Genomic DNA, 27,112 nt, shown 5'->3' with positions numbered 1-27,112 from the left:
TCATTATTTATTTTTGTATTTATTGTTAATCTTAGGGGAATACAAAAATTGGTAGATTACAATATGTAGATATTTAAAAATATAGAAATTGTTGAATATATAAGTTTGAAAATATGGAGATTTAAAAATACATATTTAATACATTTAATAAATAATTCATTTAATGACAAACATAGTATATTTCAGAAAAAATTCCACAAGATTAAAGACATCACGTCTCTAAATCATAATTTAATTTTATATGTCGTCGTCACAGATTAGAACCACAGTTCACCTTGTGTACACGAATCATATTAGCATAGTATTATCACATTAATGATATTGTTCTTATGCCGCCCCGAGTGACATCAAGTCGAAAGTACTCGTTTGTTCAGTGCAGATTACAGTTGACACGTAATCCACTGTTCCTTTAATCATCTAAAGTATCAAATGTTTCTGTCAGATCAATTAACACGGACCTTTTATTTCTTCGAAGAATATGTATGATGTTAACAACAGAAAAACGCATCTTAAGTTGTATCTACACTACCTAACAGAAAAATGTAAAATAAATTACATCACTTCCCCGATTTACACTATATGTTACTTACACGCTTTTACGCGTCTTTTAAAGAAATGGATTTAAAATAAAATAATTTTCAGAAAAAAAATACACCGACTTCGAAATGCACCAAAAAGTATAAAATAATTTCTATTTCCTAATGAAGTAATTTCTATTTCATTCAATCATACAATTACGTAACAGATATAAATGAAACCTATTTACTCGTTAGGTAGTATATTAAATACATTTCAACCTTTTCGGAGGCGGCGCAAAATTAAAAGATTTTCTTGAACATGTCAACCTTTGGACAGCCAAACATAGGCAAAGCTTGTATAGCTATTTTTTTTTCTATACATATAACTCGACAGCACGCCGCGAAGTAGGTGTTAGTGCGTATAGAATGTAACTATGGTCTATCTAGCCCTTTGCGGAGGAGACGGTTCGAAGTGAACCGTACCGCGGGGCCGAGCTCCTGCCGCGATAGTCATTAAAAATTGCCAGCGCATATTTCTGCTTAAACGCGGTTTTCGTTCATAGCATTCCAAGTCAAATTCTGGACATATTATATGTACATGCACAGATTTACGTGCATGCACACATGTACGCGTTTCTCGGCTCTATCAGTTGTTTTCGCGGAACGCATAGTTAAGTTTCTCGGCCATAGCCACGCATTTACGTGAGACACATACTATATGCGTTTCTCGGCTCAATCAACTGTTTTCGCCAAACGCATATATGAGTTCATCGGCCAATTTGATGATTTACGCAGAACGCATATATGCGGCGGTAGTCCGCAAAGGGCTAGATTCATAGAGTATGCTACGGAAAGACTCGATCGCCGCATATACATACTATAAAGATAGAGCCCATCTGCCGCAAATTTGGTAATTCTCGCGTCGTGGGCTCCGTTTATAGGTTCTTAGATCCATGGCTTCCACATGCTAACGAAGTCAATTCAATTTTATTTATATCAGAAACGTTGCGAAATGAAGATGCAGTCGTTACATTTACGTATATTACCAGATATATCTATAATGGTACGTATTTTTTCTCAGGATTTATTAATTTCCAATACGCCATACCACAATCAACTGGTTATTGGCAGCAACGTTTACTGAGGTATTTTTAATTTTGCGCCGCCTCCGAAAAGGTTGAAATGTATTTAATATACTACCTAACGAGTAAATAGGTTTCATTTATATCTGTTACGTAATTGTATGATTGAATGAAATAGAAATTACTTCATTAGGAAATAGAAATTATTTTATATTTTTTAGTGCATTTCGAAGTCGGTGTATTTTTTTTCTGAAAATTATTTTATTTCACGCTTTTTAGTGGAATGGGGACAATTGTATAGGATACTGTGAGACAGTTCTTCTGGGCTTTCTTTTGTCTGCGTAAATGCCATGAGCATAATTAAATAAAAGACAACATGGATATTCGTTTTTCAATTTTTTTTGCAACAATAATCCTTTGCAACTAAAAAATGAAAAATTTTTTGGTAATGGTACCAATGGGGAGTCAGACTCTACAAGATGCGAAAGGCTTTGTTCCAATCGGACCACCCACTTAAGAAAAAACCGGCGAACATGCATAGAAAAAAAAATGAGGGACACTCTTTCAGGGACAAGTACAAACTAATTACATCATGATTGAGGGTGCTTCATCCATTTGTTCTTTGTTAACTTTCTTTGCAAAAATTTACTGCACATGTGTATCTCTTACGGTTTAGGACTGCGCAAGGGTGAAAGTATTCGTAAAATAATAGCAGATCCTGCGCAACAAATTTTCTAACAAATCAAATTGATGTATTTTTAGAACGATACGGAGACTGTACCAAGCAATGGGAATAATACACCAACGTCAACGTGAACTCATCTTGCTGTATAAGTCGCGTGTCAGAGCAGTAAAGCTTAGTTAGTGTTTTGGTACAGTGCATTGTAGTTGCCCTTTCTTGTCTTTCCCGTGCATAGCACGGGGCGTTCCACTAATATTAATAACAATAGTTTTTCGCTAATATCACGAAAACTAGAGCTTTCCGTCAATTATGCATAAGGAAAAACTCGTTCAGAATCATGCCACTAATAACGTATTAGAAGGACATTAAAATCGTTCGAAGTTGATTTCAAAAGTTAATAACAATTTTTCGCTAATATCTCAAAAACTAAAGCTTTCCGCGAAATTTGTATATGAACAAAATTGTTCAGAATCATGTCCGTGATAAGATATTAAAAGCGCACTAAAATCGAGAAAAGTTTATTTCAAAAGTTGCCGGTTTTTTTGCAATAACAACACTTTGCAATTAAAAAATGAAACATTTTTTGATAATGGTACCAATGGGGAGTCAGCACCTACCAGATGCAAAAGGTTTCGTTCCGATCGGTCCACCCAGTTAGGCATAATCGGCGAACATACATAGGGAAAAAAAAAAAATATACTGATCGAATTGAGTAACCTCCTCCTTTTTCGAAGTCGGTTAAAAAAAAGACTGATAAAGGTGAACATTTTGACTTGAACTTTCGTATTCATGATTTTTTGCTATGAAACATTTATCAAGAGATTCTAGGCATTTTTCTTATTGAAATGAGACCAAACACGATTTAATTTGGATTGTAACATATATACAAAATTAAATCATTCCGTTTTGTATCATAATAACTAATTCGTAACACTTGTTATAAGTTGTCACAATGTACCGCATGACATTATTAACTTATTCAGGATCATCTGTCGGTTAAGCCACCTAAAGCTACTCTTCCAACCAAAACTTTGCAAAACAAATGCAGCTAAAAATGTAGTTTGTAAGTTAGAGGGAAAATATGACACAGAATATGACATACAACATTCAGAAGGCTTAATTGTTTAGTTTACATACATCAGTTATTGTCTGATAAGAAAAGCTTTCGATCGGGCCATCATAAATATTAATGTTCGATGCAATGATATTCCTACATCTGAAATAAACATATCTGTAATTTTAATATTAGGTGAGCAACTATCTATAAACAAATATTTTAAATTTAAAATTTTCGGGGCCGCTAATATATAAGTATTAAAGTTAATTAATCAATAACCACTAGCCACGAACGTGGCTACAAACCTTTTGACACAAATTCGCTTCCAGTTAGGAGACATCTTTTTTTTGACAACAAATAATATGAAATGTTGCAACTATGGACCTTAGAGTTATTTTATGCGTAGTTTGTTACACAAATAGATGTGAACCTGGGTCAAGAGATTTAAAGTCCGAGACGTGTGCAACCACACCGCAGTCGTTAAAGTATAATTAATTCTCATATTTACAATTACTGACAATGAAAATCATACAATGCATTTTGCTTCTTAATTTTTGCTAACAATTTAACTGTACGAATGTGACAGCTTTGTTGTACATGTTATAGGAGTCCATATATCCTATTTTGTAAAAAACAGAGATGTATCTGAATCGAGTATTTAAATTTCCAAAACTTGAATCCGAAGCTTTATGGAATTTGGAAACTCTCAAAATTCAAAATTCATTATGCAATTCTATGATCGAGATTGAGGGTCAATTTGCATACATCCTCAAAAACAAAGTTATCGCTGAATATTTGTAAAGCGTCACACACGATACGTTTGGGGTATACATATAATATAATACATGAATCAAATATTCTCAAAGTACGCTACAAACGATTCTTTATTCACCGATTTTATACGTTTCCTTATCTGGGTTACGAGATTTTTGAATCATGAAACTTTCTTGTATTTTGCAGTTTCAACGCTTCAAGAAACCCATCCCTAATAAAAAGGAAGTTAAATTTTGTCAAATACAGAATGATGTGTAAGAATTAATTGTAATGATATGTAAGAAACGTGTTTCATGCTCAAAATTTTACATTTATGTTACTATTCGAGAAATTATTAATGTTAATCGATTTTATAACCTTAAATAATCCTTATAGATGTTTGTTAAATGATGTACGGTTTCAACTATGAGTGACTGTACACAATACGTGATATGAGATACTTAATGCATTCCGTGTCACTTTAAATGTATTTTTCTCATGATGTATTGACAATCTAAGCAATCATAGTGTACGTATTTATTTCACAATATATAAAATTATTACACTAATCTACATTGAAAGCTTCTGTTATGAATTACAAGCAATCTTATGAATTGATATACAATCAATGTCGACTAATAAGCTCGAAAAGTTGGACAAAGGAAATGCTTGCTTGTGAGCTTATATTACTAACAGTCTGTTAAGAATATCATTGGTTAATTTATAATGTATGTTATACGTTCAATTGTTCTGAAACATAATATTAATATTAATATAAATTTGTAATTTTGTAATTACTATAAACAAGGATTTATTAATTACAAGAAAGAATGATCTAAATCTCATATTTATTGAACAATATCTTTCGTTTTTTTTTCTTTGGTTGCATTTACAGTAAATACAATATGTTTTTCAGTAAAGAAACCTTTAGTTTTCAAATCACTGCAAAAAATGCCAGTAAAAACGCATGAAAGATTAATTGTATTCTTTTTCATAATTTTATATGCATTAACTTTTACTACGTTTTCTAAAATATTATATGATCAGCAAACCTGTACATACGTACACAATCTGAGATGTTCTGCTGACATGTGTATATTCCAAAAATAAGAAACCACGCATTTTGTATAAATAGAGGATTTTTTTAGTAGACTGCTGTAGAACCAGAATGATCCTGTCTAAAGCACCACAAAGTAGTAATTGTCAATGAATTAATAATAGCGTTAAATACTGAATATGACAATGGTTTTATAATGAAATCTATCAACTAGCAATATCTATAACAAATTTTTACCAAACTTAAGTAATATATTATTTTCTACATAACACAGAGAAATTAACATAGTATCATATAATACGTATATGTAATATAATATCATATAATATAATACCAGTAAAGAGAAGTAAAATTCAGTAAGTATTTTTTTAAAATGCAGAGCTTTTGAGACATATACATAATTATCATTATTTAAAATATTAATAGTTAGTATGGTAGGGACCATAAAAAAAAGTATTCATAACGCGAAAAAGTGATTTCGTTATTAAATCGCCATTTAATAAAACCTTAATCCCTTTGCTACAACATCCGTTATGTAATAATATATTTGTCAGATGCATCAATCAGAACTAACTATTCGCTGCTAAAATATTAAAACAATTAAAGAAAATCATTATTTTATGTTTATTTATCCTTGACTACACAAATTATAATGTAGTTTAAATTTTAAATCTAAACGCCTAAAAATACAAATAATGTTTATTACATTTAAACTGTAAGTACGTCTCGTGTTGGACATCAAAATGTAGAAAAGGATTAATCTTCGACAACACTTATATAAAAATTAACAAAATGTTTTATTTAACTTTTTTTCCAGAAGGATATATCTTATCATGCCACGCGCAGTTTAACACTAGTTATAATAAGTTACCAGTAAAACAGATTTATTACAAGTCTTGATCCCAGATTATTAAACATTATTTATTATGTGTGCTAGTTCCTGTTGGGCTTAAGTAATGGCACCCATTTAACACGGTCTGGCATCGACATGATTCCGGTGAAGGCATTTCGAATAGAACCAGAAGAAGGCGTGAACGGCCACATAACAGTGGATGGAGAACTGGTAGACTATGGACCTCTTCAAGCTGAAATATTTTCGTCTATGGCGACAGTGATGTCGCAATGATACAAATTAGCGGTTAGCTTCGCAAAGACTTAGTTATGGAATCAAATGGTACAATTCTAGAACCTAAAGTTCAATGATATATGCATATGGTAGCACGGTCCAGGTGACAATACTGTATTTAGATACTCACATTCTCAATCGCGATCGATACGATTTAGTTGAGAATTGTGATAGATGTACATTCTAGACTGTAAATCTAAATTAGAAATCATTCCACGAGTATAATTTATACAAACGCAGCCTTTCATAGAGTTTCATGATCCGCACAGAGTGATTCGATCGCAAAATTTACAGTTATATTGGCCTGTTGTCTGCGTCGAAATTAAATGAGAAGAAAGTCTGCAAAAGTTTGATTTGTAAAATATTAAAAATTTTGTAAATAGATATTAGAAACGATTGCACTGCTATATTTACAATTGCATTCTGTATTGGCTTTGTTAATTTGTTTCAAATTAGTTTCATTCTTTTGATTATTAATAATAACTAATGAATGAAGAATTAATTGTATTCTGTTGATTTCATTGGTATTTGAAAAAATAAAGCTGAGAATTGTGTCTTCATCTTCGAATTTATCGATGAAAAAAAACATTAAGTAGTATGGTTACTAAGGCACCTAAATATGATGTGATTCGTTTTTATATTTCATTCTTTTTATGCGTATAATTATTTTGAAGAATCATATTGTATATTTTAGACAAAATATACAATAGATTAAAATTAATTACATATGTAAATAGGAAATAATTATTTTGCGATTTGTAAAAATTTGAAAATTTTTTATTGAGAATTCTCAGTTAATGAAAATAACATCTATAATGCAATATTTTAATATATGTATATACTTTCTTTAATAATCCATACTTCCTAAATTGCATAATTTTAATTGTGCTAAAGTGTAAAATGTTATATCTTAAAAAAGAAAATTACATTTTTTTTGCATGTAACGTGCCTGTTTCAAATACTATCGCTGAGTCACTCTGTATAATACTGTTCGGTAGGGTTGGTTAACTAATGATTCTTAATTACATTTGTTAGTTTAAGCCATTCCTTTTTGGGCTGTTTCCTGTACGACGCACAATAGTCTAACTTCGAAATATTTCACAGGTTTTGTATTAATTAATAAGTATGATTGTTAAGCTTACTAGTGTAATTATCGGATTGTACACACTTAACCCTTATTTTATTACAATTGGTTTACGGATTTTCGCATAAATTAAAATCATCGTTTGCAGTTAAATTTATAAAAATTGGATCATATTTTCTACTTTTTTTGTTTATTGATAAAAAATTAGTTTTTGTTTCTAATATCGTGTACCATTTAATTTCTTCTACTTTCTAACAAACTTTCTGTTTTAACATAAAATCAATCATATTTAGTGAAAATTAATTGCCAATTCTAGTTGTATACTGAGGGTTAAGTGTATTTTCTCCCAAATTATTTACCAAAATTAATGTAATTATAGTTTGAGTAACTATTAGTTAACAAAACGATATAGGAATTTAAAGAAATTAATATATATCATTGATACAGTATATGTATTTTATTAATTGCTTGATCCAAATGTCGACACTGTGGTATTGATTTAATCCTTTTCAGAATTCACTACGTTAGCCGCAGATAGCCAAAAGATATTCATTGTTAAACTCTAATACATGTACATAAACAGTGTACTAATATTAATATTGATAAAGTAATTTAATTTATCATACGTATTATGCGTTAACTGGCTAATAATTGCCCCATATGTGAACACCAAAGCTAAAATGTAATTAAATTCATTTTTATATAAAAATTATTTCTAATACGTTTGAGAATCATATTTTTCTCACCATATCTATCGTTCAAAATTGTTTCAAATCATGTAATTTATAATAGTATTATAAAGATGTAAAAATGATATTCATTCCATATATTGTATTTTAAGATTTTACACTTTTGATTTGTAATCTTATAAAGTTTAAGAAATTTAATTTGATTCGCTTTGGTGTCTATATATGTAATATTTTAAATAATTTTAATGATACAATGGTAATTAAACTTAAAAAACAAAATTATATTGACATCCAAATTTTTTGTGATCTTGCTATGATAGTTAACCTTTCAATATTACGTTTATCCTGAATTTTTTTGTATCATTTATATGTCTAAATATTATTTGCTATCTCTGTTACTTTTATTTCTATACAATTACGTTTTCATTTAGACATTTTACATTTTATTAAAAGTATTTGTTGATGTTGTAAAAAGTAGACACGAAATTACTGAAAAGGGTTGATTATAATAGCACTCAAATCTTGAATCTTTAACTAGGTGAAAGTTATGATTAAAAAGAGTCAATGTTTCGGTACAAATTACTATATATTTTGTCCGTACATATCAAACTCGTCAAAATGGTTTGGGAATGATCGATGATATATCTGATCACGAGCTCATATCTAATTAAGTTTTTAATCAATTTAAGTGTAGAATGCAGAATGAGAATTGAAAAAGAAATGTGATAGATTGTTGCATATAAAATGGCCAACCTACAGAATTTTCAACGGCTATAATTTATTTTTCACAGTTACATATTACTCAAAAATATATATTTTTATTTAACTCAATTTCTTATGTGAATTGGATTGTGCTTCACTTTACAATTTATCTCTTGTAATTGATCGTTATCAAAATAATGACATATTACATTATACATTCACTATATTCTCTTCAAATGTTGTACTAAATTAGCAGAATAATAAACTACCACTCCTTTTCGAATTAGAAAGAATAAGGCACTGTTTGTTGTAATTGACATTCAATCACTTTCATGAAGCTTCAAATTAACGTAACTTATGAAATTGTATAATACGTTTGTGTTATCGTATTGTATCAATCATTTTATGTTTTAAAATTGGCTATTTAATGTGTAACAATCTAACAGATCTTGCTTCCAAAGTTAAAAAAACATAATTACTAATTTAATTCTATTAAAAAGCATTGAAAAGGGAAACAGTAAACGTTCGTGCATATGTGATAAGTACATGATCTGTATAAATTTTATTGTTTGTAATTAAGTCACTGTAAATCTGTGCCAAGGAATGTGTAGAAATGATTAAGAAACACGTAGAATATTTAAGATCAATTTTCCGGAGTTTTAGTTTTTATTTTTCTCCTTGGTTTCGTTCCAAATAAATTCTATTTTATATTTACATTACAAAATGTCAGCTATCCTAACAAATGTTCATATACAAGTTGGGTCATCAACTTCGATCTCTTCAATTGTCTATTATTATTTATAACTTTAAAATATCTAAAGGTCCTCCTTTTGCAAACAAATCATTACTGCTATGTTATGGCCTCGTCAACACCATGTAACTGTTGTGAATATATTTTTACTATATTTGTACATAAGAGAGATAATTAAGGCGAGCGAAGATGAAGATCCACCTTGCGTATTCTAATAAATTGAAACCTTTATTAAATCGAAAATGCCACAATTATATACACTGTACATTATAAGTTAGGTTTGTAAATTATATTTTTCTGTAAGAAAGAAAGCGCACATGTCTTTAAAGAAGGTGAACGGTGATTGAAATTGATTTATAACACTTTTTTATTCTTGAACATTCATTTCTTTGGCGTTTATTTCAGTAAAGAAAATACAGTCAATTTGTGTACATAACTTAACATAATGACGAATAGTAAATTATATATATAACCCTAATTTGGAAAGTCTGTTTATATAACGTAAACGAACAGTCGGAATTCATTCGACACTGTAAGTATCAATAAGCGATTTTGACAAGGGGGATGGTTTACTTTTAAAATGCATTTTCAAAAATACTAGAATTATTTTGATAACCTATTTTTTGGGGTATGCACGTATTGAAATTTATTTATTCTGAATACTTGAAACTAATATAAATTACCTATTTTATAGTGATCATCAAAAATATTTTCATTTTAGAAATATCGCAAGGAAAGATGTTAAAAAGTCGCGAATTTTGTATATAGCATTCTACATATATATATAAAAAAATGAAGAATATAACAATAAAATAACAATAAAGATATAAACAATAAAGTTTATATCTTAAAGTGTAAAGTAGTTTATAATATCAGTTGAAAATAACAGTACAAGAGTACTTGCAATTTATTTAGTTGTACTTTTACCGTCTTGTTTTTCTAAGATCTATTTGTAAAATAATTATGTAGAAACTTATATTGAGTATTGTTTAGAAAGATTATTCTACAGCCGAAAATAAAGAGTAATTATTAATGACATAAATTGGCGTGATACGAAAATGATCAGTATAAAGAATTTTGTTGTGACACAATGCTTACATTCTAAGTAAACAGACACTAACAATTAGTTATTATTAAAGTAACAACGCTTATAATAAGCATTTGAAATTATATGCAAATATGTACATTAAAAAAGCAAGATTTTAGAATACGAAGAGTTATAATGGATATAATCCACATACCGAATAGACCGTTCAATTATGTTGTCCGAAATTGTCAGACATTTTCCATTCCTGAAAAAGGTTACGACCCACGTTTTTTTTAACATCCATTTTTTACGTTTTTACTATTTTTGAAAGGTTATTTGTATGTAGCATGTTTTTTTAGTAGATGGAGCTTATTTTTTGTTGGTAAGTCTTTGGATTGCACTTTACGTCTTTAATTAATTAGTACATTATATCCCTTGTTCCTTTACATAGTACATATATCCTTTGTTCTATCTATAATTTTATAAAATTTTCTATGAAAATGAAAAAAACCATGTATTTTCTCGTGCTTCTCGAGCTAAGCGTCTACCGTCCAGTATCATATCAAAACGTCTATTTTATTGTTCACATATGAGAATAAAAAAAACAAGAAATTTTGAGTTTTCTGAGTGTATGCCCCCGTAACTGATATACAATTCAAATCCTTGACTACACTCTACTGTATCCATAAAATAATTACACGACCACTAACATATTGGGCATTAATGGTGCTCTCAGGATTTAATCGTGGAGAGCTTCAAGTTCAACGGATAAAAATACTTTTAATACCAAACTCCATAAAATTCGCAAGATAGTTATGAAAATTGATTTAAATAATAACATCCAATTTTCTGTTCTCTTTTCAAAACTTTTAAATTATTTCCTAAATAGTTAATTTATAATAATTCGTTTGTAAACATTGTAGATATACATAGAAGACACAATATAACATCAATAAAGAAAGTGAAGTTTAATTGTAAAAAGATTTTTGAAAAATTTATAAAATTATCTTTTTATCTTTTTTCTGTATTATGTATATTAACTTTTTCCTTTTCAATTTGAAGAAAGAGGGCAGGAAATCCTTATGCGCCACTAGCTACATCATCGATAAAATATTATTTAATCATTTCATTGAATGTTACGATGGCAACTTGGCGATGATCGTTGCCGGCGCGCGTTCACCAACGCGGATTTTTTCCTCGGAGGAATTTGTAAGATTCCTCTTACCGTTTAGGCTCGCCGGTGTTCGCGGCCGATGTTGTCAATGTTTAAATTGGCAACACCTTTTTTTGACGTGGGTCTCCGAACAGTTGAGACCCAAGAACCTCGATGATGCGAATACGAAAAATGAACGACAAGTGACGATCCGCTGTCGTTCTGTCGTCCGCGAAAAGTTCGGACGTCCGGAAAGCCACGCTGATGGGTTTTCCGAAATTCGTTAATTTCCCAATCAGTGTGGTTTCTAGATTCTAAGTCCCACCCTCTATTTCGGCCTTAGCCAGGTCGCTAAGAGAGGGTGGGGTGCAGGCGCGTGTGTACGTGAGAAGACCCAAAGTCCTGCGACACCGGGGTTTTTCCCTCCAGGTAGGCCCTCAAAGGCCAGGAAGACCGTTACGCCGGTTGCTTGCGAAATTACCCTTCGGGAAGGACCGAGTTTATAACATGAGTTGAGCTGTCGAGAACAAAACGAAACTAAAAATTTGGAATCTATTGTGTGAAAAAAGGTAAACAACTATTGCTGGTAATCTAAAATATTCAAACTCAAAAACAGCTGTTCGTAGACGCGCTGTCATAAACACCCTTTGGGAATCCTCACCTCATGTTCCGTTAGCGATGGAACATACTCCCCCCGTTGATCAATCGGATTGATCAAGACGTAGATCGCTCTTGGTCCGTTGAAGTGATCCAATTGCGTGGTGGTGGGAGGTCCTCTTCTTCGGTCGAAAGAGGTGCCAGCTTCTTCACGTTCCTTTGATAAGTCCCGTGGCTGGTTCGAACCGTGACTGCTCAGATGATCCCGTCCGCTCTGGGATGTATGGTCTCCACACGTCCAAGCTGCCAGGTTAACGGTGGAAGGTTGTCCTCTCTTAGGACCACGATGGTCCCTTCCTTGATCTCGTGTGTACCCGTCGTCCATTTGTGTCGTACGTTCAAATGGTTCACGTACTCCTTTTGCCATCTGGCCCAGAAATGCTGCCTGACTTTCTGGATATGCTGCCAACTGGACAGTCTGTTGGTCGGTGTTTCGCTGAAATCAGTCTCAGTAATGCTCGTTAAGGGATTACCGATTAGGTAGTGGCCAGGAGTCAGAGCTGACGGATCGTTGGGATCTGTGGAAAGAGGAGTGAGGGGTCTCGAATTAAGGATCGCCTCGACCTCGATTACGAAAGTGTTGAACTGTTCAAGAGTGAACAATTCTTCACCCACCACTCGTTTGACGTGGTGTTTGAACGCCTTTACAGCGGCCTCCCATAGACCACCGAAGTGTGGCGATAAGGCCGGGATGAAATGCCAAGAAATTATCTTGTCGGCCATGAATGTTTGCAATTTCTTGTCCCTTGCTAGCGATTGATAGATCGTGGTTAACTCGTTACCTGCACCGATGAAATTGGTACCGTTGTCGGAGTATATGTGACGACAAAGTCCGCGCCGTGCAATAAATCGCTTGAGAGCGGCGATGAATGCCTCGATAGTTAGATCGCCTACTACCTCAAGGTGCACTGCCTTCGTTGCGAAGCAGGTAAATATTGCCACGTAAACCTTTACCTTCGCTCGGTTTCGATAGCGCCGCTCCTTTACGTAAAACGGTCCGCAATAATCTACGCCGCAGGTATGGAATGGCCGATTTGCGGTGATACGCGCCGCAGGTAGGTTTCCCATGATGTATTCGACGGTAGGTGGATTGACCCGGAAGCACCTGACGCATCGTCGAATAGTTTTTCGTGTCGTATTTTTCCCATCAATGGGCCAATACGCAGAGGGCGCACACTGTAGAGGGTAGCCGTGATGCCCGCGTGATGATTTTCGACGTGCGCTTCACGTATGATCAAATCAATCACGTGGTTTCCCTTCGGCAGCAAAATCGGATGTTTTTGCGCGAACGGTAGCTCCGAATTCTGCAGACGTCCTCCGACACGTAGCAAACCTCGTTCGTCAAGAAGTGGGTTGAGCGATCGCAGCTTACTCTTCGGACGTAGTTTTCCGCTTTCGAGGTCCCGAATGTCTTGTTCGAATGAGGTGAGTTGCACCAGCTTGATGATACGTTGTCTAGCTTCTTGCAGCTCGTCGGTGGTCAGTGGTCCCGCAACGCGTTGGCGGAAACGGAGACAATACGCAACGACTCGCGTAAGCCTCTTGAGGCACGAATATCGGGCGAGGATCTCTTCGCTCCAAATGGTTGAGCTCACGAGACACGTAACCCTTTTTAATTCGGGTACCTCATCCGTCAAGCTGACCTTTGATTCTGGCCACCTTGCTCGATGGTCGGCAAGCCAGTCTGGACCGTGGAACCAGAATCCATTGTTGTGGAATTGCGCAGGCATAACACCCCGTAATATCAAATCAGCTGATTTGATATGTCGCCAAGAATTCGTGTCTGTTTTGCGCTGAATGTCGGCCACACGGTTGGCCACGAAAGTTTTTAAAGTATTAGGCTGTTTCTTGATCCAGTTTAATACTATGGTCGAATCGGTCCATAAAAAGGTTTCCTTGATATCGCGCGCGATCGCCTTTCGGACGGAGGCATATAACGATGCCAAGAGTGTGGCTCCGCATAACTCTAACCGCGCGAGAGTTATGGTTTTTAACGGCGCGACGCGAGATTTTGCGCACAGCAAGTGGGTTTCGATGTGACCCTCCTCACTTATCGTGCGGACGTAAATGCAAGCTCCGTATGCTTGCTCGCTAGAATCGCAAAATCCGTGGAGCTCAATGTGCTTGCAATCCCTTTGGCTGACGTGACGGTTGCACTCCATGTTGTTCAGTTCCTGCAACTGTGCCGCGTAGGTGGTCCACTCGGTGTGAAGGCTGGCAGGAAGTGATTCGTCTCAACTGATCTTCAATTGCCAAAGGCGTTGCATTAGGATCTTGGCGATGATCGTGACGGGCCCAAGAAGTCCTAATGGGTCGAATATTTTGGCGATCGTCGACAAAATGCTGCGCTTGCTGATTTTGCCGTTGGTTGGGACTTCGACCGTGTAACGAATTGTGTCGTTTCGCGCATCCCAGGACACTCCCAAGGTTTTCATAATGGCGGCGTCTCCTAAGATTTTTGGATGGATCTGCTCTTCGCTCAATCCCTCGAGAATATTGGGTTCGTTGGAGGCCCATTGGCGAATATTGAGTCCTCCTGTCTTGAGCAAGTCGCTGATCTGCGTCTGCATACGTTTCGCCTTGTTGAGCCGTATCAGCGCCCGTGAGAAGATCATCCACGTACAGATCTCTCTTTAAGACGGTTGCCGCTTCTGGATACGCGTCCCGTTCGTCGTCTGCGAGTTTATGTATGCAACGGATTGCTAAGAATGGAGCCGACGAGAGGCCAAACGTGACCACGTTCAACTTGTATGTCTTTACGTGGCCATCCTTATTTCTCCATAAAATTCGCTGGTACGCGCGATCTTCTGGCCGAACGAGAAATTGCCGGTACATTTTCTCAATGTCCCCGGTAATCACGAAAGCGTACGTGCGAGATCGTAGGAGAAGAGAGAACAGGTCGTCCTGAATGGTCGGACCTATCATTAATGCGTCATTTAATGACACACCTGTGCTCGTCTTTGCCGAACCGTCGAACACAACCCGAACCTTCGTCGTGGCGCTTGAAGGTTTTACGACAGCATGGTGCGGCAGGTAGAAGCCACGCGCGTCGAAACCTTCTACCTGTGACATGTGTCCCAACGCAAGGTATTCGTTTAATACCGCGGTATACTGTTCCTTCAATTCCGGATTGCGTTCCAGTTTTCGCTCGAGAGAAAGAAGACGATTTAGGGCACGCGACCGAGATTCCCCTAAATTGTTTTTCTTCTCGTTGAGTGGTAACGCAACCGTATAGCGACCGGAATCGTCACGTCGCACGTTTTCCACGAAATGTTTCTCGCACTCGCGTTCTTCGATGGAGAGGTGTTGATCGCACGGTCCTTCTTCCACCTCCCAGAATCGTTGAAGGCTGACTTCCAGATTGGCGATGAACGCCTTGTGTGCCGCGTGTGTGGTCGAAACTGGAACGTTCTCTCCGATGATCCAGCCCAGCTGAGACTTCTGGAGGACCAAATCTTAGACATATTAGAAATCTACATATTAGAAATCGAGTTTCCTACAGTATCTTTAAAAACTTTAGATTTATGACTTTGTTTTTCACGAAGGCAGCTAGCAATTTATACACAGGACTAACATTTGGCCTGCACGTTGCTAGCGCGTTCATGGCATGCAAGTACCAGAGCTGGTTTTGAGAGTCTCTTTGTATTTTTTAAATTTACGATTTCTATGTCCAAGTTCTCTCGACGGTCTCAACGATTAGCAGCGATTGTAAGAGCTAATCGCCTGATCGTATGACCATTAAATTGCCCGAAATGAGGTTGCCAACATTCGACGGGAAAATAGAAGAATGGGCCTCTTACTTTGACAGCTTCTCTTCTATGATAGATCAAAACACAGATTTAACACTCGTTCAGAAACTCCAATATCTAAGATCGACATTAACGGGAAGGGCCGCCGCGTGCATCCAGTGTCTTAGCACTACAGATGCTAATTACGTAGGCGCGATAGAACTTTTGAAGGAGAAGTTCGATTGCAAGCGGCGAATTCTGTTAAAACATTGTGACGGAATTTTAGCGGTTCCAAAATTGACAAAAGACACCCCGACAGCATTAGGAGAACTAGTAGACACTGTCCGCCAAAACCTACGGTCTTTAAAAAATTTACAAGTAGATACAACATCTTGGGATTGCATTTTGATAGCCATAATCCTTTCAAAAATAAGTGCTGACACCGCATGGCACTAGGAGGTTTCGTTAAAAGACAAACAGATGCCATCGTATAATAATTTATTAGATTTTCTCGAAAAAAGAACCAATTGCGCGGCAACGATACAATCAACAACCGTTCAAATCAAAACCGCGTACCATACACAAAACCTTCATATAACAAAAATACCACACGTGCTCAGGCCTTCGTCACTACAAACAACGTTCGTACGCAACATCAAAATACGAGAAGCAACAATGTTCCCGCGACTACAATTACATCCGCGGCTACTTCAGCTAATACAGTTCCAATAAAATGTCCATTGTGTCAGGGGGCACATGGAATCTGAAGATGTGAAAAATTCCATGCGTTATCAGCGAATCTAAGGTTAGACGCCGTGAACAAAGCGGCACTTTGTCAAAATTGTTTACGACATGAGCACATTCCCGATTTGTGCAAAAAGGGATCATGTTGTATCTGCCATCAGCCACACAACACGTTATTACATCAGCCGAAACAGGTACAACCCGGGAATAGCGCACCGGCTACAAAATCGGTGCCTCCGGACGAGCAGGTAGCGACGATAAGCAATTGACTCGCGTTACCTGAGATACCAATGGGAACAAATACATACAATACATTCATAGTAAACACCATAGATAATGAGTTACTCGTCACAGCGTAAATTTTCATTTTAGACAACAACAGACAACATATTCCCTGTCGCACACTCATAGACACGTGTGCGACCACAAATTTCAGTACAGAACATTTAGCAAACAGGCTCAACATTCCACAGCAGAAATGTTCGATTCCCATTGGTGCTCTCAATGTTTTATCAACAGTAGCAAGACACTACATTACAGCTACGATACAGTCAAGAGTCAGTGATTACCAACGTACATTGAGTTTCTTAACAATTCCAAAAATTGCATCGTTCATTCCGGAACAGCACATAGATCAATCTAAAATTAAAATTCCTAAAAACATCAAGCTGGCAGACACGGACTTTCACCGCCCAGCTCCCATAGACATGTTACTTGGCTCAGGAGCCGCGTTATCACTCTTGAGTATAGGACAAATTAACTTAGCTCCACCAGAAGAACCCGGGTTGTACCTTCAAAAGACAAAGGTTGGTTGGGTCATCGGGGGGAGTTCTCCAGGTTCCGATTCGCCCCACAGCACGACCTGCCATAACATCAGGACTTTACACTTTGGTATGGCTCGGTTTTGGGAGATTGAAGAGAGCCCACAGACCCAACATCTCTCAGATTCGGACAAATTCGCGGAACAACATTACGTCCGACACACAAAACGGAACAACGACGGACGTTACGTCGTGGCGCTTCCTTTCAAGGATAACATCGGTCAACTTGGGGAATCAAAAACACAAGCCTTAAAACGATTCGAATCTCTTGAAAGGAAATTACAATTTTACAGAAAGAGTATCGCACAGTCATGAATGAGTACCTTGACCTCGGCTATATGGAACAGGTCACAGAGGATCAGGACTCTTCTGACGGATACTACCTGCCTCACCATGGGGTTATAAAGGTTTCCAGCGAAACCACAAAACTAAGAGTGGTTTTCGACGGGTCAGCAGGTACATCTTCCGGACTCTCATTGAATGACACCTTGCACACAGGGCCGAAGGTTCAGGAAGACCTGTTGTACATTCTCCTACGATTCCGCTTATACCGCTACGTCATAACAGGGGACATCGAAAAAATGTACAGGCAGTTTTTGGTGCGTGAAGAGGATCGTAAATACCAGCGAATACTTTGGCGCGATTCCTCTGACAGGATTACAACATTCCAACTCAAAACTGTCACATTTGGACTATTAGCTGCTCCGTTGTTGGCTATTCGTTCACTAGTCCAGCTCGCCCACGATGAAAGACATCGCTTCCCGACGGCATCGAACATTCTGTTGCGCGACTTTTACGTGGACGATTTACTCACAGGAGCTACGACAATAGAAGAGGCACGCAGGATCCGCAAAGAGTTGACATCGCTATTAGATACAGCCAAATTGAATATTAGACAATGGGTATTGTTAAATTATTAATAAATTTAGCATATAGCGACATCTTACAGTATTAGAAATGATGTGCGATGTTAGTAACAGAATAATTGAATATTAGAAACAGAATAATTGAATATTGTACTTCCGTCTTGTCGTTATGAAAATGTAAGCGTTCGTGATGTTTTATTTGAAGAAAAAGTAATCCCTGTTTAAATGGTTAATCTTTAAGTTAAAAAGTTTGTTGTTTGTGTTCTTTATTAAATAATTTGTTCGTGTTCAAAAGTGTATTATTAGTTTTGTTATTTTCCATAATTCTGATTATTTAACAGGTATCTAATAGCGACTCTCCGTTAAGGGATCTTCCGGAACAGGCCATCAACAAAAAATTACACATAGGCGAGTCATCCACTTTGAAAACGCTAGGTGTGGTTTGGAACTCCTCACAGGATACAATTTCCTACGAGGTCAAACCACAACTAGCAAAAACAAACATCACAAAACGATTCATTTCCTCCGAAATAGCGAAAATTTATGACCCGTTAGGCCTCTTGGGACCTGTCATTATTCTCGCTAAGGTCTTGTTACAGAAGCTTTGGACAATTCGGGTTGACTGGGATGAGTCACTTTCCATGGACATTTACACAGAATGGGTTACATTTTACAAACAGCTTCCACTTTTAAACAATACAGTTTTCAACAGATACATAATTATTGCTTCTCCAATTTCAATCGAGCTACATGGATTCTGCGACGCGAGTGAGAAGACCTACGGGGCTTGTATCTACGTGCGCTCAACAAACGCGACCGGGCAGGTACAGGTGGACCTTCTCATCGCGAAATCCAAGGTCGCTCCATTAAAAACCCAATCGATACCACGTTTAGAACTGTGTGCTGCTCTCCTTTTGTCTACATTAATGACAACCGTGAGAAAAGCCCTGCATTTACAAGTACAACACACTACATTCTGGTCAGACTCTACAATAGTTCTCCACTGGTTACGTACTTCACCACATCTTCTGAAAACATTCATCGCGAACAGAATATCTAAAATACAGTCAACAACAGATATTACACATTAGCGGTATGTTTCAACTGACCAGAAAGAATCCTGCCGATCTTATTTCCCGCGGTCAAACTCCGGAAGAGTTTCTTCGTCCTTCCACCTGGCAACATGGTCCAGAATGGCTGGCGAAGGAAGAAGAGTTTTGGCCAAAAACCGACATAATTCTGACATTCAAGGACACAGTTATACCTGAACAGAAAACAGCAACGTGTCTTGTCAGCACATTAACAGACACGAGCATCCTGGATTCCTACTCGTCGTGGAATAAGATGCAGCGGATCGTCGCACGCTGTCTCCGCTGGAAAACAATCAAGAGGATTAAAGGCAACTTAACAGTCTCAGAACTTCGACATGCACATAACATCTTGATTAAAACACTTCAACGTGTACATTTTTCCCAGGAACTACGTCGTCTGTCTCGCAGTCAACTCGATGTCGGTGGAAAGTTGCAAAGACTCAACCCGTTCATCGACAGAGAGGGCATATTGCGGGTTGGAGGCCACCTGAAGCATGCGATGATTCCATTTTACCAACGACATCCCATCATCTTACCGAAGGCACGTGTCACATTACTAATAATAGAAGCGGAACACAAACTACAGCTACATATAGGTGTACAAAACACCCTGTACGCAATTAGGCGGCGTTATTGGCCCATCGACGGTCGAAGCCAGGTTTGGCAGGCCATAAAGACCTGCACGCGCTGCATTCGAGCCCGGCCACCACCGGTGGACTATGTTATGGGCAACCTACCCGAGGCAAGAATAACAGAGTCCCGCCCATTTACATACACCGGGGTGGATTACTGTGGGCCCTTTTACATTAAGGAGAAGAAGCACCGAAACCGAACGCGCGTGAAAGTCTATGTTGCGGTTTTTGTGTGCCTGGCCGTAAAGGCAGTTCACTTAGAATTAGTAAGTGATCTAACAACAGAAGTGAAGTGGTTGCGTGGTTCGAATACACGGATTAATTAACTTAAACTATTTTATTAAAATAAACACTTAACTATTTACACACTAAACTAAGTACTAGAGACTATAAACTATTGCACTATAAAGTTAGTCTTTGCACAAGATATGGAAACGCGCGTTGACAAGAGGACTATTGCAGTGTTCGGTGTGAGAGCTGGACATTGACTGCTTGATTGTACGCGAATCGGCCGATTTATATAGTCAATTGTTTTTCTCGAAATTTCTTGCTCGCGAACGTTCTAGCGCGTGGGCTCGCGAAGGTTCTTCCACGCTCGCGCCGTATAGCGAGCGTTCGCGAATGTTCTTTTTCGCTCGTGCCGCATAGCGAGCGTTCACGCGTGTCGAGAATTTTCGGCGGCGGTCCGCCACACACTCCCCCCCTAGGAAAAACGTACGGTGAGCCTAGAGAGTGGTCTGGAGATGCGTCCGGATCTGGTCGTTGTCGTCGGTGTTGGAGTCGGTACAGGATTCTGCGTCAGCCCTTGTGCGCTGCTGAATGCTGATTTGAGACGGTCGAGGGAAACTCGCTTCGTTTTTCCGTGGACGCAGATGTCGAAGAACTTGTCGTGGCGTCGCAGAACCTTGAAGGGGCCGTCGTACTGGGGCTGAAGTGGTGCACGCACTGCATCGTGCCGCAGGAAGACGTGTGTGCAGTCGAGAAGCTGCGGATGCACGAATATCTTGCTCTCGCTGTGGTTTGATGTTGGCACTGGCTGGACCGCGTGCATGTGCTCCTGAAGGCGCCTCGTGAACTCCTCGGGTTCAAGTCGGGTGCTGGGTGCGAAGAGTTCGCCGGGTAGGCGCAGGGTGGTGGCGGTCTTCTGTTACCGCTGTCCTGAGTCCCAAAAGGACTAGGGGTAAAGCGTCCACCCATGAACGCTGTTGCTGCAGGTGAGGGCTGCCTTCAAGGACCGGTGGTGGCGTTCAATCAGTCCATTGGATTGCGGGTGATAGCTCGTCGTTGTGGCAGGCTATATGCCCAGGGCTTTCTGGAAAGTCCTGAACAGGGTGCTCTCGAACTGCCGACCTTGGTCTGTGGTGATCTTCGAGGGAACTCCGAAACGAGCGATCCACCCTTCCAGCAGCTTCCGTGCGACGGTGTCTGCCTGCTGGTTCTCCACCGGATAGGCCTCCAACCACCTAGTAAATCTATCAATTACAGTTAGTAAATAACAATAACCTTGGCATGTGGGGAGTGGTCCCACGAGGTCTATATGTATGTGAGAGAAGCGTTCGTTGGGGACTAGAAACTCTTGTAGGGGCGTCCTGGTGTGTCTTGTGACCTTTGCTCGCTGGCACTGTTCGCAACTCTGAGTCCATGTCTTGACATCTCGCTTGAGGTCTGGCCATATGAATCTACTAGTAATCAGCTTCACAGTTGCGCGGACTCCTGGATGGGATAGGCCGTGCACTTCTTTGAAAACGGCCATCCTGAAGTTGACTGGAATGTAGGGACGGATTTGACCTGGAATCGAAGTGTCGCAGTAGATGGGCTTCGATAGGCCAGGGATTTTGAGCTTGGATATCTTGATGCTTCTGCTCTCCTTGAGTTGTTGCAGATCTTCGTCCTCTTGTTGCTCCGCTAGTGCGTCGTAGTCTAATGCGGAAGGGAAACCAATCTCTTGGACTAGGGAGAGTGCGTCCGTTACGGTGTTATGCTCTCCGGAGATGTGGCGGATATCGGTCGAAAATTCCGATATGTAGGCCAGTTGTCGAATTTGTCTAGGTGTAGCCTTCTCAGGATTCTGGTCGAAAGCATAGACTAAGGGCTTGTGATCAGTATAAATGGTAAATTTGCGTCCTTCCAACATGAACCGGAAATGTTTAATTGCTGCATAAACTGCGAGCAGTTCACGGTCATATGCAGAATACTTTTGCTGTGCCGGCGTAAGGTTTCTCGAGAAAAAACTCAATGGTTGGTGTTTACCTCCAATTTCCTGCTGTAATACGGCTCCAATTGCTGTATCTGAAGCGTCGGTGTGTAAAGAGATGGGAGCTTCTGGAGTAGGAAAAGCCAGGAATGTGGCTTGTGCTAGCGCTGTCTTGAGGTTGTTGAAGGCCTCCGTCATTTCTTGATTCCACTGCAGCTTGGTTTGGAAATTCTTCTTTTTTCCCGCGACTGCCAGCTGGAGAGTCCTCGCACGGTCGTCGATGGCGGATACTCCGAGATTGCCTGAACCTTTTCGGGCAGGGGTTGCAGTCCGTCCGCGCTCACTCTGTGCCCGAGGAACTCGACAGCGGCAGCTCCGAAAATGCATTTGGAGGGGTTGATGACCAATTCATACTCTCGAAGGCGTTTGAACAGAGCCTCGAGATGGCGAAGATGTTGTTCCTCGTTCTCTGATGCGACCAGAATATCGTCAATATAGGTGAAGCAGAAGTCGAGGCCGGAGGTCACCTCGTTCATGAACCGCTGGAACGTTTGGGCTGCATTGCGTAGTCCAAAAGTCATAAATGGGAATTCGAAAAGGCCGAAAGGGGTGATAATAGCTGTTTTTGGAATGTCCTCCTCTCTGATGAGAATTTGCTGATACGCCCGTACCAGATCTATTTTGGAAAAAATAGTGGCACCGTGGAGGAGGTGGGCACAGTCCTGTAGGAACGGGATAGGATAGCGGTCCGGAACGGTTGCTGCGTTTAACTTCCGATAATCTCCGCATGGTCGCCAATCTCCATTCTTCTTTGGTACCAGGTGGAGTGGACTAGCCCAGAGGCTTTTCGAAGGGCGACACAATCCTTGCTGCAACATAAAGTCAAACTCTTGTCGCGCGGCTTTTAAGCGATCAGGGGCAAGGCGTCTCGCGCGAGCTGCAACTGGTGGTCCTCTGGTCTCTATGTAGTGCTGGATCTTGTGTGGCACCTGTGGCGGAAGGATGGTGCTCCGCGTGATGGCGGGGAATTTTGCCAGGAGTTTTCCATACTCAGTGTTCTTCTCCATGACGTGGATCTGCGGGGTTGGGTCGATCCTTATTATCCCATAGTTGACCAGGGAGGTGTTTCCATTGACGAGTTTTCTGTGCCGAATGTCCACCAGCAGGTTGAAGTGGCCCAGAAAGTCCGCTCCAATAATTGGCCTCTGCACGTCGGCGATTACAAAAGGCCACTGGAAGCAGCGGCGCAGGCCTAGGTCCAGCCGTAGGAGTTTCTGCCCATAGGTGTTGATGTTGGTATTGTTTGCGGCGAAAAGAGTGAGTTCCGCTCTGTGCCGGCGATCGGTGCGGGTGGCCGGGATTACTGAGACGTCGGCGCCGGTGTCGACCAAGAAGGATAATTTGGTTGATGCGTCGTGGACAAGCAGGCGACGTGTTGGTTTGTCCCGGCTATCAGTCGCCTGAGATAACCGGGGTTTCAGTTTTCCGGTGCGCTTTTCTATTGGCATGGCTGTTCGCACTTTCGTGCGCGTTGTTGGTAGGTGCGGTGGTACCAACACTCGTCCTCGGCTGCGATCCGGGGTCCTACTCCTGACGAAACGCCTCCTCGAATTTCGGCTTCCCCGGTGTGGGCTTCGGCTTAATCGGGATGTCAGCGCCTGTATTTGTTTAGTTAGTTCGTGCACCTCAGCGCGAAGGGAATTTACCTCAGAACCGGGTGAAATGTTGTTGATGGTGGGGGTGCTGATTTCGGCAATCTTGTCAGCCGCCTGTGACAGCCGATTCAAATCGTCTTCGCTGGCAGACAGGATCGCTTGCATATGTGCTGGAAGACGCTGCAACCACAGCGATCGCAAGGCGCTTTCGGAAATCTTATCCTGGGCAAGGTCTCGCATTTGCCGCAGCAGCTGTGAAGGGCGGCGGTCTCCGAGGTCAAGATCTGTTAAGAGCGTTTTCATCCGCCTTGTTTCGCTGTCCGCGAAAACCTCTATGAGCCGGGCTTTCAGACGCTCGTATCTGCCGGTGCTCGGTGGGCTGAGTATCAAATCACTAACCTCCGTAAGAATTTCCGTATCCAGCGCCTGAACTATATAATTGAATCGGGTGTCATCGACTGTGATGCCGGAGGTCTTGAATTGAGCTTCCATTTGGCAGAACCACAGAGCGAGGTTGGCCTTCTAAAACGGTAGCACACGCACTCCGATCCGGGCGAGCTCCGGTGTAGGCTGCGAGACTGGCTCGTTGTTGGTGTCGTGGGTTGGCAGTGACATTTTTGATTTTCGAATTCACTCACTGTATCACGATCACGTCGGCGTAACCAATGAAGTGGTTACGTGGTTCGAATACACGGATTAATTAACTTAAACTATTTTATTAAAATAAACACTTAACTATTTACAAACTAAACTAAGTACTAGAGACTATAAACTATTGCACTATAAAGTTAGTCTTTGTACAAGATATGGAAACGCGCGTTGACAAGAGGACTATTGGAGTGTTCGGTGTGAAAGCTGGACATGGACTGCTTGATTGTACGCGAATCGGCCGATTTATATAGTCAATTGTTTTTCTCGAAATTTCTTGCTCGCGAACGTTCTAGCGCGTGGGCTCGCGAAGGTTCTTCCACGCTCGCGCCGTATAGCGAGCGTTCGCGAATGTTCTTTTTCGCTCGTGTCGCATAGCGAGCGTTCGCGCGCGTCGAGAATTTTCGGCGGCGGTCCGCCACAGAAGCTTTCTTGGCTGCACTTCGTCGTTTCATTGCACGGCGAGGACACTGCAAGCGCATTCATTCTGACAATGGTACAAATTTCGTAGGGGCGGCTAATGAGTTACGTGAAATACAGGATCTTTTACAATCACAGGACCACCACAGTAAGGTCCAATCTTTTCTCGCAAACAAGGCAATCGAATGGAATTTCATTCCACCCCACGCACCACACTTTGGTGGGTTGTGGGAGGCGGCGGTGAAAGCGTTCAAACACCACCTGATACGTGTCGTAGGGACTGAGTTAATCACATTTGAGGATTTGAACACCTTAATAATAGAAATAGAGGCAATCCTCAACTCCCGTCCCTTGACTCCTATCTCCTCGGACTCCAATGACCTCCTCGTCCTTACACCCGGTCACTTCCTCATTGGCGACTCCATGACGAGCCTACGCGAGCGCGATTTTACCGTTGTTCCAGCCAACCGTCTTTCGAGCTGGCAACACATCCAGCAAATGAGGCAACACTTCTGGAAGCGGTGGCACAGGGAATATTTGAACGAGCTAACCCGACGCACGAAATGGACCAAGGGCGCTCACTCCATCAAAGAAGGCACAGTGGTCCTTCTACGCGAGGACAACATCCCTCCAATGCAGTGGGCTTTAGGTAGGGTGACTAAGGTGCATCCCGGCTCCGACGGTATCGTCCGGGCTGTTACAGTCAAAACAGCTACCGGCGTACTTGATCGGAGTACGAAAAAACTTGTACCTTTGCTCTACCAGCCCGAAGATTTCCCTGGCAACATCGACCCAGCTTCACTTGACAGAGCTGGACAGTCCCAGAGCCAACATCGACCCAGTTCCCCTGACAGAGCTGGACAGTCCTAATGTCACCATCGACCCAGCTTCTTTGACAGAGCTGGACAGTCATCGTGCCAATACATTTTATCAAAGACTTTTCCTATTAACATTTATACATACACATATTTACATATTTACATGCGTTTACTTATATCTACATATATGTACATATTTACATACGTTTACTTTTGTACTTACATATTTAATCTTATTTACTTTGTTACGCGGGAGAGCGATCAGTTTGTGTTTTAAAAAAAAAAAATATTTATTTTACTCCTTAATCACTACAGCACTTTACAATGTGCGCAATTTGTTACAATCGAATGTTCTCGCAATCCGACCCGAAACCTTAGCTCCGACTATCTTGAGTGTATATTATTATTGCCTGATGATTAATGTCGCGCGCGCCGGCCCGCTTTGTCTTTTATACTCTTGCTTATCTCCTGATTGCGTTACCGTTTTCGGCTTATCTTGTTTTCGACGTTTGGACCACGTGTTATCTTGTTTATACCGTTTGGCCGGTGAGAACTTATATATACAGTAAATATTCGATATGTGCACCATTCTCGGGTCTGAACTGGTGCAGATATCGTACAGTTCCTACGTTGATTGATGTTTTGCCGAACGTAGAAAAGGACAGCGAGCGAAGGATACCGAATGTAAACAAACGGAAACATACTAAGGGATAATACTAATGAGTAAAACTTCTTTATTTTCCATTTTTTCGTTATCCAACTTTTACTAATGTATTCTTCATACTTTTCCGATTAAAATAAGACTAAACACTAAATAATTTAGACTATGTATAGTACATATTCGATATGTGCACCATTCTCGAGACCGAACTGGTGCAGATATCGTACAGTTCCTACATTTCGAGCGAAGGAGACTGAACGTAAACAAACAGTGACCTACCAGAAGGACACTCCTAATGCAAGAATAAAACTTTTTTATTTTTTATTTTTTTTTTGTGAAATTTTTTCCATCATATTTGTAACATTTTTGTCGTTAAAATGAGACCAAACACGACATACTTCGAGACATATTTACTTGTAATTTCAAGTGTTACGCGTACATCGATGATTTTACTCTAATAAGATATTGCAAGTAAATATAACTCGAATTACGTCGT

General features: G+C 39.6%; 7 protein-coding genes across 14 annotated transcripts in view; 6 read left to right on the top strand and 1 right to left on the bottom strand.

Annotated features, from left to right (window-relative positions):
• Positions 1 to 9,398, top strand: part of Sk2 (Sphingosine kinase 2) — a 295,374-nt gene extending 285,976 nt beyond the window's left edge. For 4 of the 7 annotated variants that reach the window (XM_076538006.1, XM_076538003.1, XM_076538001.1 and 1 more), the window contains one exon: positions 6,087 to 9,398. In XM_076538006.1, the coding sequence (XP_076394121.1) occupies positions 6,087 to 6,275 (189 nt within the window). In that variant the 3' untranslated portion in view covers positions 6,276 to 9,398. Of the gene's footprint in view, positions 1 to 4,299; positions 5,409 to 6,086 lie in introns of those variants that run through there. The other 3 variants (XM_076538005.1, XM_076538004.1, XM_076538002.1) reach the window with 2 other exon arrangements.
• Positions 9,399 to 9,539: 141 nt separating this feature from the next.
• On the bottom strand, positions 9,540 to 15,410 carry LOC143265488 (uncharacterized). Of its 2 annotated transcripts, none has more exons than XR_013040099.1 (2): positions 12,343 to 15,410; positions 9,540 to 12,198 (listed from the first exon to the last, which is right to left on the bottom strand). XR_013040099.1 is itself a non-coding variant. In XM_076538009.1 (2 exons), the coding sequence occupies exons 1-2, from the start codon at positions 12,703 to 12,705 to the stop codon at positions 12,010 to 12,012; spliced, it is 552 nt and encodes a 183-aa protein (XP_076394124.1). In that variant the 5' UTR covers positions 12,706 to 14,453; the 3' UTR covers positions 9,540 to 12,009. The 2 variants fall into 2 exon arrangements, 1 of the variants encoding a protein (XP_076394124.1); XM_076538009.1 differs by having other exon boundaries at positions 12,343 to 14,453.
• Positions 15,411 to 16,090: 680 nt separating this feature from the next.
• On the top strand, positions 16,091 to 16,522 carry LOC105662011 (uncharacterized). The gene has a single exon (XM_012281408.1). It carries the CDS (start codon positions 16,091 to 16,093, stop codon positions 16,520 to 16,522), a length of 432 nt encoding a protein of 143 aa, XP_012136798.1.
• A 430-nt stretch (positions 16,523 to 16,952) lies between these two features.
• Positions 16,953 to 17,946, top strand: LOC105662012 (uncharacterized). Its single transcript, XM_012281410.1, has 2 exons — positions 16,953 to 17,004; positions 17,183 to 17,946. The coding sequence occupies exons 1-2, from the start codon at positions 16,953 to 16,955 to the stop codon at positions 17,944 to 17,946; spliced, it is 816 nt and encodes a 271-aa protein (XP_012136800.1).
• Positions 17,943 to 19,588, top strand: LOC105662014 (uncharacterized). Its single transcript, XM_012281412.2, has 2 exons — positions 17,943 to 18,533; positions 18,839 to 19,588. The coding sequence occupies exons 1-2, from the start codon at positions 17,943 to 17,945 to the stop codon at positions 19,586 to 19,588; spliced, it is 1,341 nt and encodes a 446-aa protein (XP_012136802.2).
• A 4-nt stretch (positions 19,589 to 19,592) lies between these two features.
• On the top strand, positions 19,593 to 20,546 carry LOC143265520 (uncharacterized). The gene has a single exon (XM_076538162.1). It carries the CDS (start codon positions 19,593 to 19,595, stop codon positions 20,544 to 20,546), a length of 954 nt encoding a protein of 317 aa, XP_076394277.1.
• Positions 20,547 to 24,875: 4,329 nt separating this feature from the next.
• Positions 24,876 to 26,007, top strand: LOC143265519 (uncharacterized). Its single transcript, XM_076538161.1, has 2 exons — positions 24,876 to 24,945; positions 25,229 to 26,007. Exons 1-2 carry the CDS (start codon positions 24,876 to 24,878, stop codon positions 26,005 to 26,007), a joined length of 849 nt encoding a protein of 282 aa, XP_076394276.1.
• The last annotated feature ends 1,105 nt before the right edge of the window (positions 26,008 to 27,112 follow it).

Source organism: Megachile rotundata, chromosome 12 (assembly GCF_050947335.1).
Source record: "Megachile rotundata isolate GNS110a chromosome 12, iyMegRotu1, whole genome shotgun sequence".
Lineage (NCBI taxonomy): Eukaryota > Metazoa > Arthropoda > Insecta > Hymenoptera > Megachilidae > Megachile > Megachile rotundata.
This window is presented reverse-complemented; position numbering and strand designations above follow the sequence as displayed.